The 12,581-nt window shown below is 51.9% G+C and overlaps 7 protein-coding genes across 7 annotated transcripts; 4 read left to right on the top strand and 3 right to left on the bottom strand.

The window, feature by feature from the left end:
- Positions 1–795: 795 nt before the first annotated feature.
- Positions 796–1,665, top strand: M437DRAFT_69986 (uncharacterized protein; the record flags this gene model as incomplete). The annotated part of the gene is made up of 1 exon (XM_041025386.1): positions 796–1,665. One exon carries the CDS (start codon positions 796–798, stop codon positions 1,663–1,665), a length of 870 nt encoding a protein of 289 aa, XP_040875489.1.
- Positions 1,666–1,741: 76 nt separating this feature from the next.
- On the bottom strand, positions 1,742–2,950 carry M437DRAFT_59420 (actin-related protein 2/3 complex, subunit 1; the record flags this gene model as incomplete). The annotated part of the gene is made up of 3 exons (XM_041023575.1): positions 1,742–2,023; positions 2,076–2,269; positions 2,335–2,950. The coding sequence occupies 3 exons, from the start codon at positions 2,948–2,950 to the stop codon at positions 1,742–1,744; spliced, it is 1,092 nt and encodes a 363-aa protein (XP_040875488.1).
- Positions 2,951–3,229: 279 nt separating this feature from the next.
- Positions 3,230–3,870, top strand: M437DRAFT_59414 (RNA binding domain-containing protein; the record flags this gene model as incomplete). Its single annotated transcript, XM_041023572.1, has 2 exons — positions 3,230–3,490; positions 3,550–3,870. 2 exons carry the CDS (start codon positions 3,230–3,232, stop codon positions 3,868–3,870), a joined length of 582 nt encoding a protein of 193 aa, XP_040875487.1.
- A 6-nt stretch (positions 3,871–3,876) lies between these two features.
- On the bottom strand, positions 3,877–4,525 carry M437DRAFT_59230 (uncharacterized protein; the record flags this gene model as incomplete). Its single annotated transcript, XM_041023542.1, has 2 exons — positions 3,877–4,056; positions 4,109–4,525. 2 exons carry the CDS (start codon positions 4,523–4,525, stop codon positions 3,877–3,879), a joined length of 597 nt encoding a protein of 198 aa, XP_040875486.1.
- A 330-nt stretch (positions 4,526–4,855) lies between these two features.
- Positions 4,856–9,022, top strand: M437DRAFT_79012 (lanosterol 14-alpha-demethylase; the record flags this gene model as incomplete). The annotated part of the gene is made up of 7 exons (XM_041027088.1): positions 4,856–4,900; positions 4,960–5,452; positions 5,506–6,116; positions 6,171–6,941; positions 7,225–7,533; positions 7,596–8,894; positions 8,954–9,022. The coding sequence occupies 7 exons, from the start codon at positions 4,856–4,858 to the stop codon at positions 9,020–9,022; spliced, it is 3,597 nt and encodes a 1,198-aa protein (XP_040875485.1).
- A 1,651-nt stretch (positions 9,023–10,673) lies between these two features.
- M437DRAFT_88608 (Nucleotidylyl transferase) lies at positions 10,674–11,622 on the top strand (the record flags this gene model as incomplete). The annotated part of the gene is made up of 3 exons (XM_041028874.1): positions 10,674–10,989; positions 11,049–11,284; positions 11,344–11,622. 3 exons carry the CDS (start codon positions 10,674–10,676, stop codon positions 11,620–11,622), a joined length of 831 nt encoding a protein of 276 aa, XP_040875484.1.
- Positions 11,623–11,664: 42 nt separating this feature from the next.
- M437DRAFT_79010 (U3 small nucleolar RNA-associated protein 11) lies at positions 11,665–12,576 on the bottom strand (the record flags this gene model as incomplete). Its single annotated transcript, XM_041027087.1, has 2 exons — positions 11,665–12,399; positions 12,481–12,576. 2 exons carry the CDS (start codon positions 12,574–12,576, stop codon positions 11,665–11,667), a joined length of 831 nt encoding a protein of 276 aa, XP_040875483.1.
- Between the last annotated feature and the right edge of the window lie 5 nt (positions 12,577–12,581).

Here is a 12,581-nt window from a genome sequence, read left to right as displayed (position 1 = left end):
GGGACTCAAGGATTGCCATGATGTTTGGGACGATGTCTTCTACGATCTCTTCCTGCAAATTGGTACCGTGACGGCTTGATAGATTTGCGCAAGCGACTTTGTCGGACCTGGAAAAAGGACAGACAGATGCGGGACTCGGGAGGCTTTGCCCAGCCAGTTTGAGCATAGGATATATCGGCGAGTCACGACATTTAGCAATGGTTGATCGCATCCTTGTCGATGTGAAATGGCCAGGGGTTAGTGTAGAACAAAGAGATCCGCTATAGGATGAAGTGAATTACAGACGGACGTTGGATCGGCACATGAGCCGGGCCGTTTTTTGACACCAGTTCCCGCGTGCCGAACGGAGCACAAGCTTCCAGTTCCAGGGTCTTGGATTCCATCTTTGCTCTGCAAACCCTCGCGCGACATCAGCGATTGATGCTTTGTTGACTTGGGGTACAAAAAGCAAGTGATTAAAGACTTGTCTCCCGGTCATCAAGCTCTCGAATTTCGCTGGCGCCGTGAAGCTCACGCGTCCGTGCTCAAGCCTCAGAGCAAGAACTCCCTTGGGGCTCGTAAAATATATTGAACTTATGGGCCAGTGACAAACGACGTCTATCACCCAGCCACCGTAGAGGGGGAGGCCCAACCTCCTTGTCGAAAAGACGCAACATGACCCCACCTGCTGCGTCATTTGTGAATGCGAAGACATGCGAATATCGTCCACTGCAACCTAGCCTTTGCAACATACCTATCATTGTCTGAAGATCGGAGCAGAGACTTGAATGCTTAAGCAGGGCGGCCAGTACTGCCATGGTTTGTGTTCTTGCAATACGTGATGGCCGGCTTACGTGCAAAAATCCAGAACGCGACCTGCACCCCGACTGGAATAGGGCTGTGACTCCTTTTCTTACGCCAGCCGAACACCTTGCACAGATCAAGCAAAAGGATCCCGCTTTTGCTTCTACAGAAAGCGTTCAAACAGCTTTGCGACTTGCAAGAAAGGTGGAGAAAGGTACTGCGCAGCTCAGAGGGCTCAAAGGTTATGTCGAACCTCGAATCGACTACTGCTCAGGGGCTGCCCATTTCAAGCCCATTCGAAATGGCCTGATTACTTACCCGTCGTGGGAGCGCCAGGACTTTCAAATACTCTTGAAGATGTGGTGTGTAGACAGTCCCCGACACCGTCACTCTCGAGCCGCCTACGCATTCAACCCGGACGGCACGCCAACATCCGAATATGAGAAAGCTCTGACAGTCTATGCGGAGCAACGTAAAGACGTGGTCGCAGCTCACAGCGATGAGTACGTCTTGAAGACCGGCGGCGAGACAGCTCGCAATCCTTTGCACCCTACAACTGGCCCTGCGAGGAGCGAGGGTGCACAGAAGCAGCAGTCCAGCTCGCAGATACAAGATGATGAGAAAGAGGACCAGGAGGAGGAAGAGGAAGAGGAAGAGGAGGGAGAAGAGAATGAAAAGGAGAACGATGAAGAAGACACAGACGAAGATGAGAAAGAGGGAGATGATTGGCAGAGCCGATGCCGACGGTTGGAAAGGCGAGCCAAATTCAATGAGGTTTGCAAGCGTCGTAGAGAGGACACTCAACGTAGACGAGGCCTCAGTCCCGATCCGCAGCGAACAGTTCCAGAAGGCAAGAGAAGGAAACGTAAAGGCAGAATTTGAGGGTTGACAAGAACGGCAGAAGAAAAGACGCAGCATGTGCATAGAGGGGTTTCTTGTATTGTTTTTATAGTTGTATTTACAGGTTCCAGACGACAACACGGCCGTCGACACCGCTGGTACTTATCTGGCGGACGGCATCGGGGGAACCAGCATATGCGCGGACAGTGCTAATAGAATTCTGGTGGACAGTCTTGAGTTGTGTGTCATCAATGACTTTGCCACGGAGGTCCATCTGCCTGAACATATTGAGAGCAGACTCGTCGCGTTGGTTCGCTGCGCCAGACTTTGAGGTGCTGTCAAGAGAGCCGACAAGCGACCACCCAGATGCTGAGCCTGAGAAACGGAAGGGTTCGCAGTCCTGAAAGAGGTTAGCAAACAAAATCATAAAAATCACAGATGTGTTTCCTTACGTAGCCGGCACAAACGATCTCGCCCTCGGAGATCCATAGAAGATCAGCGAAGGGAAGGACCTGGGTGCTGATGTTGATGACTGCATGTGGAGGCTGTCCTTCTCCGGCAGGGTAAGCAACAGTCATGGTCGAGTCGTGACTGACAAAGGCAACAGCATCTCCAGAGGGGCTGAAGGCAACGCTCTTGACCCAGCCTGCAAAAACCACAGGTTAGCTGTTTGCTCTCGATACACTAGATCGACGAGGGGAAATAACATACCGGCGGTCTGGTTCAAGAACTCTCCACAAATGGTGTTGAAGGGCAGACGCTCGCCCCAAACTGAGGGTGCCGGTCTCTCGTCGACACCCTTGATGAAGGCACTGAGGACACGAGCATGGCCGTCGGTGCTACCCAAAGCAACCAAAACACTGTTGGGGTGCCAGGCGACGCTGGTAACAGTGCTGCGAAGGGGCTTCTTGAGGTGCTTGGACACCCACCAATCGTTCTCTTCTTCAAAGTAGCAGATGGCAGCAACTCTGGCACCACTACCGACGGCAAACTTGGTCTCGTTGGGCGACCAGCGCACGCATGTGGCAGCTCTGTTGATACGGAGAAGGACCAGGGTGGGTCTCCAGGAGCCGTTGGATGGCTCCCAGACGTATGCGTTGCGGTCTTGAGAGCAAGTGACAATCTTGCCCGAGTTGGGAGCAATGTCGACACCGGTGATGAGCTTGTCGTGGCCACGCAGCTCGTCGTTCAAGGCGAAGCGGGAGCCATTGGAAGAGTACAGCTCGACCGTGTTATCTCTAGCAACAGCGAGCGTCTTGCGATCGGCAGAGAAGGAGTGATCGGCGATTGGGTGGTGGAAGAGGTGGTGAACTTGAGGGGCGGCCATGGCGGATGGAAAGACAGGAGTATCTCTCTACTGTCTGTGTTGTATGGTATAGAGCGATGTGTTTGGGAAGGCTAAGGGAGAGCTCGGCCAAGGTAAGGCAGTGACGACGATGGTGGGGAAGTTGCCGGACGCTTACGCTTTCCAGATTCGGTTGCTCCTGCTCTGCTGCGCTTTGCGACGCCGACAGACGTCTGCGCTGTACATTTTTGTGCCAGTCACCACCTCTCGCCTTGCTCTACCAGCATCAATCGCCTCAATTTCCTCGTCGCATCATTTCAAATGGCTTCCAAGGCCGCTCCACCGACCGGCGCCCGCCCCAGCCACACCCTCTACTGCTCCAACTTGCCCGACAAGCTCCAGAAGGATGATTTGAAGCGTGCTTTGTACATGCTGTTCTCTGTCTACGGCTCTATCCTTGACATCGTCGCCTTAAAGACCGCCAAAATGCGCGGTCAAGCCCATATCTTGTTCCGCGACGTCTCATCCAGCACACAAGCCATGAGATCTCTACAAGGCTTCGAGTTCTTCGGCAAGGAGATGGTACGTTTGATTCCGCCGCCGTCCTTCTGCTGTTCCCATCGAGCTAATTCGCGCATCAGAAAATCACATATGCGACGACAAAATCTGACACACTTGCCAAACTCGACGGCACTTACAAACAGCCTCCTCCCCCTGAAGCACCTGCCGCCGCCCAGCCAAACAGTCTTCAGCAGTCAATCTTCTCGGGTGCTCCGGGCGCCTCTACTGCTCCTGGATCCACCGCTCCGTTAGCTCCGCCTCCTACACTCGACTCGACCGCCAGTGCACCTGCTCAAACTGCTGGTGTAAAACGACCCAGAGACGAAAGCGATGACGAGAAAGAGCAAGAAGCTCCTATGGATATGGACGATGAAGCCATGGAAGAGAGTGACGAAGAATAGACGACCTCAATCAGCACGGCGCAAATCTGTGCTCGACACATTCAAGCCCACGCTTGCTCCAACAATTCCCAGCCAGAGAAGCATATAATCTTGAACATGAATGTCTCCAGACCTCGTGGCGCACATGGTGTCTGCAGTGCGGCAAGGGTGGACAAAGTACGCCGGCATCCCTGTCAAAGGATGGTCCTGCCAGTACAAGATCAGCGGGAGAAATCAGTTCTACAGGGTCAACGATTACCGTCATAGAAATGGCGCCCATGACTCCAGTTTCACGCATCGCGTCTCGGAAGTGGTGCGGTACAACAAGGTCAAAGAAGTTCGAGACGGGGAGCGGAGGGCTGGCGGTCATGTATACGACAGGTACTCTGTAGCTGGGAGAGAGCAAGATGTCATAATGTACAGTGACAAACGAATTGTTTTCAGGATGTTTAACTATGGCTTCTTCGTCATGATCCTCTGGTGTGTCGAAATGCGAATCAACATGTTCCTGAGCATCGGCGTTAACGACCAAAGCCGCAGCCAAGCGCCGGGTAACGCGCAAACATGCGGACTCATCAGCGAGCAGGGCGCTATCGGAGAGCAGAGGTTGAATGTGCGCGCAAGCCTTGCTAAACTCGTCGGTTGTGAGGTAGGGGAAAGCAGATACGCTTTCCATTGCGGATGTGTGTCTCCAATGCAAGACAGGGCAGATGCCAGATGGTTATTCAGTGGCATGAACGAGCCCAAAACTGAGCGAGATCGAGACTCTCGATAGAGTTATCCGGGGCTTCCTTGGCGATTCCATCATAGTTGGAGCGGACTGCAGTAGCCAGCAGGTACGGCTTGCATTGGTCAGACTCTGAGCAAGCTTCCCTCTCGAAGGCCGCTCTACTTGTATTACTCCATGCTTTTATTGATATAACCATCTGCCTTTCTTTCCTGCAGCTAGTCCACCTGTCCCGTCTTCTCGCGCCGCATCGCATCCCGCATCAGTTGCGATCTCGCCATGGCCCCTGCAGAGGAAAACCAGACTCCACTGAAGAGAGCGAGGGTATGTTGGCTTACCATGTCTTGTCTATACCATCAACCTCCCGTACTGACATCCACTAGGCTTCAACCGACGAGATTGAAAATGACTCGCAGAAGAAGCCTCGCTTCGTCCAACCCACCCATCTGCCATCTCCCGACACGCGCAAAGCCTCAAACTCGACCGAGGGCCAATTGTCCACCTCGAACGGCGCCTCTCAGCTATCCGAAAAGCCCGAGTCTTCTCCTCCCTTTGCCGCCGGCCTGCACTCGCCTCCGTCCGACACGCAGCCTTACAGTCAGTTCTTGCCGCCACCACCCATCAGCTACGAGGTTGAGGACGAGGAAGCCGAAGGAGTCTGGGGTTATCTCGTACCACTCGACGGAGTTTCGGAACCTCTGGTCTTGAGACGCCGAGCAGCATGCCCCGTACCTCAATCCAAAGTTGGTCGCACCGATGGTAAGAGTACAGTGTCGCGCGACGAGTATCTTAACCAAGAGGAGTCATATGAGAAGGAGAAGGCAGACAAAGGCATTCCCGCTGGTGGTTATTTGATAGGAAGGCATCCCGAGTGTGGTGAGTGTGATTTCGGCTCAGACAAGGTGTCAAGCTGACCAGCCAACAACCAGATCGTATCATCAAGACGCCCACCGTCAGCAACCGTCATTGTCTGCTGTTCTGTGAAAACAAGAACAGTGACCAGATTGCTGTTGTCGAGGATCTTTCAGGCAACGGCACATATGTCAACAATGCTATCGTGGGTCGGAACAAGCGTCGCGACCTTTACGACGGCGATGAATTGTCCATTCTAGATGTGGCTCGCTTCATCTTCCGATACCCTAGTATACGCGACACCAACGGCTTCCGCCAACAATATTCGATTCAAGGACAGCTTGGAAAAGGCCACTTCGCGACAGTCTACCTGTGTACCGAAAAGTGCACTGGTGCTCGCTTTGCTGTCAAAAAGTTTGGAAAGCGTCGAACGACCACCCACTCGCAAGCCGCCGAGGAGAGGAGCAGAGTGGATGGGCTACAACAAGAAATTGGCGTTTTGATGGGAGTCTCGCACCCTAATGTCCTCTGCCTCAAGGACACTTTCGATGAGAGCGACGGCGTTTACCTAGTCCTCGAGCTTGCCCCCGAAGGCGAACTGTTCAACTGGATCGTAGCAAAACACAAGCTGAGCGAGGCTGAAACGAGAAAGATCTTTGTTCAACTGTTCCAAGGCATTAAATATCTGGTATGTTGTGTCCTTTGTGATTCTTGAAATTATTTTCCTAACACGTTTTCACAGCATGAACGCAACATTGTCCATCGCGACATCAAACCTGAAAACATCCTTCTCATCGACCGTGATCTGAACATAAAGATCGCTGACTTTGGACTGGCCAAGATTATTGGAGAAGAATCGTTCACTTCCACGCTTTGCGGTACACCATCGTATGTTGCACCCGAAATATTAGAGCAAGGCAACCGCCGCAGGTACACACGGGCTGTTGATGTATGGTCGCTGGGTGTTGTCTTGTACATCTGCCTGTGCGGATTCCCACCTTTCAGCGATGAGCTCTACTCTCCAGAGAATCCATACACGCTCAGCCAGCAAATCAGGATGGGTCGATTCGACTACCCCAGCCCCTATTGGGACAGCGTCGGTGATCCTGCACTCGATCTGATCGACAAGATGCTCACAGTCGATGTTGAAAAGAGGATTACGATAGATGAATGTCTGGAACACCCATGGACTACAGGACGTGCAGATGGACAGATGAGCTTCGGAGCAAGCATGGAGAGCACAGATGGCCTGACAGGGGCAATGGACAAGTTGGACTTCTCTAAGCGAAAGCCAGTGCGCGAGAGGACACTCCTAAGCTCCATCAACGACGCAACATTCTTCAAGACACAGGCTACTCAGAAGGACGATCGAGACATCAAGATCTGGGAACAGAACAAGGATCAAGTCAAGAGAACTAATGTTAAAGAGGCGGTGCCGGCACATGATAGGAACCCGGACGAGTTTGTCAAGATGGGAGGCAAGGGAGATGAAACGCTTTACGGCGAGGAAGAGGTTGCGAAGGAGAAGGCGAAGGCAGGAGAGACAAAAGCATAATGCATAGAAGGCAAAATGGTACGATAATCATCAACAAGTCGAAATTGAAAAGTCGCATGTTCCTGTAAGATGAAGCAATGGCATGATGGACGACCTTTGAGAATGCGGGTAATCGTACGTGAGTTGAGTGGTACGTGAGCGGAGTGGCTTGAGTTGAGTGGCTTTGCTGGGCAGGGGCGGCGGATCGGCAAGTCAGGCCATAATTTTAGGGACAACAATAATAGCTAGCTAATTACCAGAGTTCGAGACGCCCTTCACGGCGACTTGTTCCTCTTCCTCGAACCTCAGTCAACCAACAATGGGACTCCTGGCCACTGTTACCGACACCGTTTCGGCGCATTTGGGCGACAAGCCTCTCTGGCTCGCCGTCTCGATCGTTGGCGGCGCGACTTTCGTTCTCGCCATCGTCCTCAATGTACTCTCGCAACTGCTGCCTGTCCGTCGCAAGGGCTCCGAGCCGCCACTCGTCTTCCACTGGGTCCCCTTCATTGGCAGCACCATCACCTACGGCATTGACCCCTACAAGTTCTTCTTCAAGTGCCGCGAACAGGTCTGTTGCCGTACCCAACAACTCAACTCCAAAACCACCCCATCTGACTTTCGTCATCGCAGTACGGTGATGTCTTCACCTTCATCCTGCTCGGCAAGAAGACCACTGTCTGCTTAGGTACCAAGGGCAACGACTTCATCCTCAACGGCAAGCTCAAGGACGTCAACGCCGAAGAAATCTACAGCCCCCTGACCACTCCCGTCTTCGGCACCGATGTTGTCTACGATTGCCCCAACTCCAAGCTCATGGAGCAGAAGAAGTTTGTGAAGTTCGGCTTGACCACCGAGGCCCTCCGTTCCTACGTTTCCGTCATCTCCGCCGAGACAAAGGACTTTTTCGCAAACTCCAACTGGTTCAAGGGCAATGCCGGCGAACTCAACGTTCCCAAGGCCATGGCCGAGTTGACAATCTACACTGCCAGTCGTTCGCTGCAGGGCAAGGAAGTCCGCGCAAAGTTCGACAGCACCTTCGCCGACTTGTACCACGATCTCGACATGGGCTTCACTCCCATCAACTTCATGCTTCCCTGGGCTCCCCTCCCTCAGAACCGCAAGCGCGATGCTGCTCAACGCAAGATGACCGAGACTTACATGGAGATCATCAAGGCTAGACGCGATAGCGGCAAGACGAAGCCTGAAGACGGCGAGACGGACATGATTTGGAACCTGATGAATTGCGAGTACAAGACTGGCCAGATGATCCCCGACAAGGAGATTGCTCACATGATGATTGCTCTGCTCATGGCTGGCCAACACAGTTCTTCAGCCTCCATCTCTTGGATTCTGCTTCGCCTGGCCTCTCGCCCTGACATTGTTGAGGAATTGCTTGCCGAACAGAAGGCTGTTCTTGGTGCTGACCTGCCCGATCTGACTTTCGAAGACCTCTCTCGCCTGCCTCTGCACTCTCAGGTCGTCAAGGAGACTCTACGTCTTCACAGCCCTATTCACAGTATCATGCGTGCTGTCAAGTCGCCCATGCCTGTCGAGGGTACACCCTACGTTATTCCCACCACTCACGTTCTGCTTGCCGCCCCTGGTGTTACATCTAAGTGTTCTGAGTACTTCCCTGAACCTGACCTTTGGGAGCCGCATCGCTGGGACGCTGAGGCCACTGGAAAATACGCAGATCTCAAGCCTGTCATTGCTGCAAACATCGAAGACGACGAGAAGACCGATTACGGTTACGGCTTGGTATCCAAGGGTGCCAGCTCACCATATCTTCCTTTCGGTGCTGGTAGACATCGTTGCATTGGTGAGCAGTTCGCCTATGTGCAGCTGCAAACCATCCTTGTGACCATGGTTCAATCTTTCAAGTTCCGCAACCTTAACGGTCGCGAGGGTGTTGTTGACACTGACTATTCGGTATGTCCTGATCTGCTGTTCACTTCTTCTCTGACCCTTATACTGACTTGTGTTCACAGTCTCTGTTCTCGCGCCCTCTGACACCGGCCTCAATTCATTACGAGAAAAGAATCAACGAGAAAGCATAGACGAGATAGATCGTCACAGATTTGTACAGCTTTGTAATTCATGGCATGGTGATAGAGGACAATGTTTTGATATCCCCCAGTGTGCATTTTGCGCCTAACGCATTGTTAATTCAAATTCTTTCAAAATTGCTTATGATCAATTTCTCTTCCTCTTTGATATCTAGGTTGCTTGGTCTTACTATGGCTGGGAATTGCCGATGCCTGTCTTTGTTGAGTTTGCCGTGAAGGAGGAGGAAAAAAGCTTGCTTAGGAGCCTCGGATTTAGGCGAACCGCAAAAGTTTTGTCCAATTTGCTGCAACGATGGAAGTTTTTTCTCTCGTCAACTTCAACCAGACCTTGCGATTGAACCTTTGGAATCGGGCTTTGGCTTCAGCTTAACGACTGCCCTGAATTCGTGTGATCTTTATCACTTCCAGAGCTCTGCGGTCATCGAGATTTCGAAGCAGAGCGCGGCAGCAAGGCAAGTCGTGCTCCGAAGGAGGGCGTCGTCGTAGCTGAGGATCATATTGCATGAAAATTGCACCGTTGCTACTAATCCCTGTGACGCAGCGGCTAGCGTGTCGTTCTTATAATTGCTCCAGTGGAGCAGATTATGCAATGCGAAAGTCGCGAGTTCGAATCTCGCTAGGGATACTTTTTTGCAATTTTGTGCATCGGACCGCATCATCGTGATTGAATATCACAGTGGATCTTGTTTTGCACCGCTGGTCAGAAAGGTAGATTCAATTGTGCCCCTGAACTCGAGTGTTTGTCTCAGTCAGACAGTCTATGGGTGTCAAAGCTACATTTGGTGTTGGGCCAAAGTCTCTGACGTGCATCAAATCCAGAGACAGGCTTCACAGTCCGCACGCAACCGAGACGATTACTCACATGGACGTAGTTACGCAAGCAATTGATTGCCAGTCTTATCGGTCGAATTACACACGTGCCTTGAGATAGTTGATAGACAGCTTGTATGACGGGCATACGCGTGAGACGGCAGGCTGCGATGTCATCGGTTGTCTTTGACGATAATAATATGGAGCTGAGGGCCGAGGCAGAAGCGACTTTTGAGATTTCCTCTTTGTCACACTGAATCATTTCATTGCACCGCGACTGCCTGGACTCTAGTCAATTGACCAACAACCACTTTCTATCTATCTATAAACTCACGTCGACTCGACTGAACAACAGGCTCCAACTGCAAGCTCTCACCCTCAAGACAGCGACACCGGAGTTGAAGGCATCGTGCTTCACGTGATTTTTCAGCAAAAGATACGAACGGCAGCAACCCCTCATCCCGAGTCTCGATCGCATCCATTCACCCACGTTCCAAGTCATTTCCCACCCACCGACGACCAATCTCTGCCATCGCATTTTTGCTTTTCAACCCTCGACCACTCCGATACTCGTGCCATCATAACGGCGTCTCTCAGGCAAACAAGGCTCGACTTCATCGCCCGTCGCTCGCCCACCACGCCACCACCCTGCTGTCTGCCCGGCGCAAAGCCGCGACTGTCGCAACTACCGCTTTTCGTATCCAAGAGGGTTTCTCTCAGCAGCCGTCGCCCACTCTATCACCACCTCTCGATCGCCTGTTCCACCCAGTCCCAAACGTCCCGCGTCTTCCGAACCCATCGTCAATACCACACACTCTCGAATCTTGTCGCTATGTCTTCTGCACCTGCTGGAACCATGACAATGGACAACTACACATTCCCTACCGAGCGCCTGCAATCAGAACTGAGGGACCCTTCAAGGACACCACTAGTACTCGTGGCTTGCGGTTCCTTTAGCCCCATCACCTTCCTGCATCTGAGAATGTTCGAAATGGCCGCCGATTACGCACGCTTCAACACAAATTACGAGGTCGTTGGTGCCTACATCAGTGCTGTTGGTGATGCATACAAGAAGAGTGGTCTTGTTAAGGCCGAACATCGAATTAACATGTGCAGTCTTGCAGTTGAGCAAAGCAGCTGGATCAGTGGTATGTTTTGTTCTTTGGATGCAATTCGCTTATCGTATCCCTGACTTTTTATTCTACAGTGGACCCATGGGAGGCTCTTCATGAGGACTACCTTGAGACGGCAAAGGTGCTTGATCACTTTGAGCACGAAATTAACACATCCCGTGGACCTTTCAATACTCCGCAAGGTCCCAAGAAGGCCAGAATTGCCCTGCTTGCTGGTGCAGATCTGATTCAAACAATGTCAGCACCCGGTGTTTGGGCTCCCAAGGATATCGATTACATTCTGAGCAACTTTGGCGCCTTTATTATCGAGGTATGTTGCTACTCCGTCCAGATATCCAACCTCAAGGGTCGAATGCTAACACAAGACAGAGAGCGGGTACTGATATCGATGAAGCCTTGTCAACATTACAACAATGGAAAGAAAACATCCACGTTGTACAGCAGTTGGTGCAAAACGACATTTCTAGCACAAAGATCCGCCTGTTCCGCAAACGCGACATGAGCATCCGTTACTTAGTTCCTGAGCCCGTCGTAAAATACATCGAGGAGCAAGGGCTGTACGACGAGGATGGTGCCAGCAGCACACACGAGGCACAAAACTCAAAGAAACCTGGCGAGAGCGCGGGCGCTCCATCGCAAAACATGTAATATCTTGGCTGGGTGTCCTTATGAAGACTCAACAACACACTTTCAACGCTTTCTCTCCCTGACCTTGAATTTAACGCCCTCTTTGTTGACACCTCCGACGGTGTTGTTCATGCGTGCCCGTTGATGCTGGAGTTGGCTCAAAGCAAGAGACAGGTCACGCTCGCGATCTTTGAGCGCTTCCAAATGATTCTGCAGCACTTCCTGAGCACGTCTCTTCTTCCGTCGCTGCCTGATTTCTTCTTTTGAGAGGCCCTCTGTGTCACTATCCTCACCCTCGCTCTTGCCACCTTCGCTACCACTGGCATCTCCATCCAGGCCATCAAGATCATCGAGTCCATCAAGGTCGCCCAGGTCTGCAAGGTCGTCGAGATCCAGATCCATATCGTCGTCGTCACCAAATGCGGATTGCTTCTTTGTCTCCTCAATCAGCTCGCCGTTGTCGTCAAACACCTTTCTCTTGCTTATGCTAGAGGCATCGACTCCAGTAGTCATTAGGACAGCCTGCTTCTCAATCTTTTCTCTGGCACGACGGGTCTGTTGTAGAACGGTCTGCAGGTAACCAGCATCCTGAGTCTTGAGCAACTTGACAATGTCCATGTTCATGGGCGCCTGGGAGCCATTGTCTTTTCCTCTTGTGGATTGTTGAACGCCCTTTTTTGTGGTTCTTGTAATCATGCCGAAAGCGAATTCATCTGGGTTGCGCTGGGCGGCCTTTTCGCGCAGGACTTTGAGACGGCGTTTCTTTTCATTGTGGTCTTTTGCACGGAGGGAGTAGTCCTGTTATTTTCTATTGTTAGAGGAGTTTCTCTTTCGCTTTCTGTAGAATATTTGAGTATCAAACTCTTGATTGAGATGTACCTTGTGCTTTTCCAAAAGACCCCATTTTTGACGTTCGAGTGGTTGGGCGCGCTCTTTGTGGTTGCGCCTTTGGACTGCGTTGCGCATGGACGACATGATGG

Source organism: Aureobasidium melanogenum, assembly GCF_000721775.1.
Source record: "Aureobasidium melanogenum CBS 110374 unplaced genomic scaffold scaffold_32, whole genome shotgun sequence".
NCBI lineage: Eukaryota > Fungi > Ascomycota > Dothideomycetes > Dothideales > Saccotheciaceae > Aureobasidium > Aureobasidium melanogenum.
This window is presented reverse-complemented; position numbering and strand designations above follow the sequence as displayed.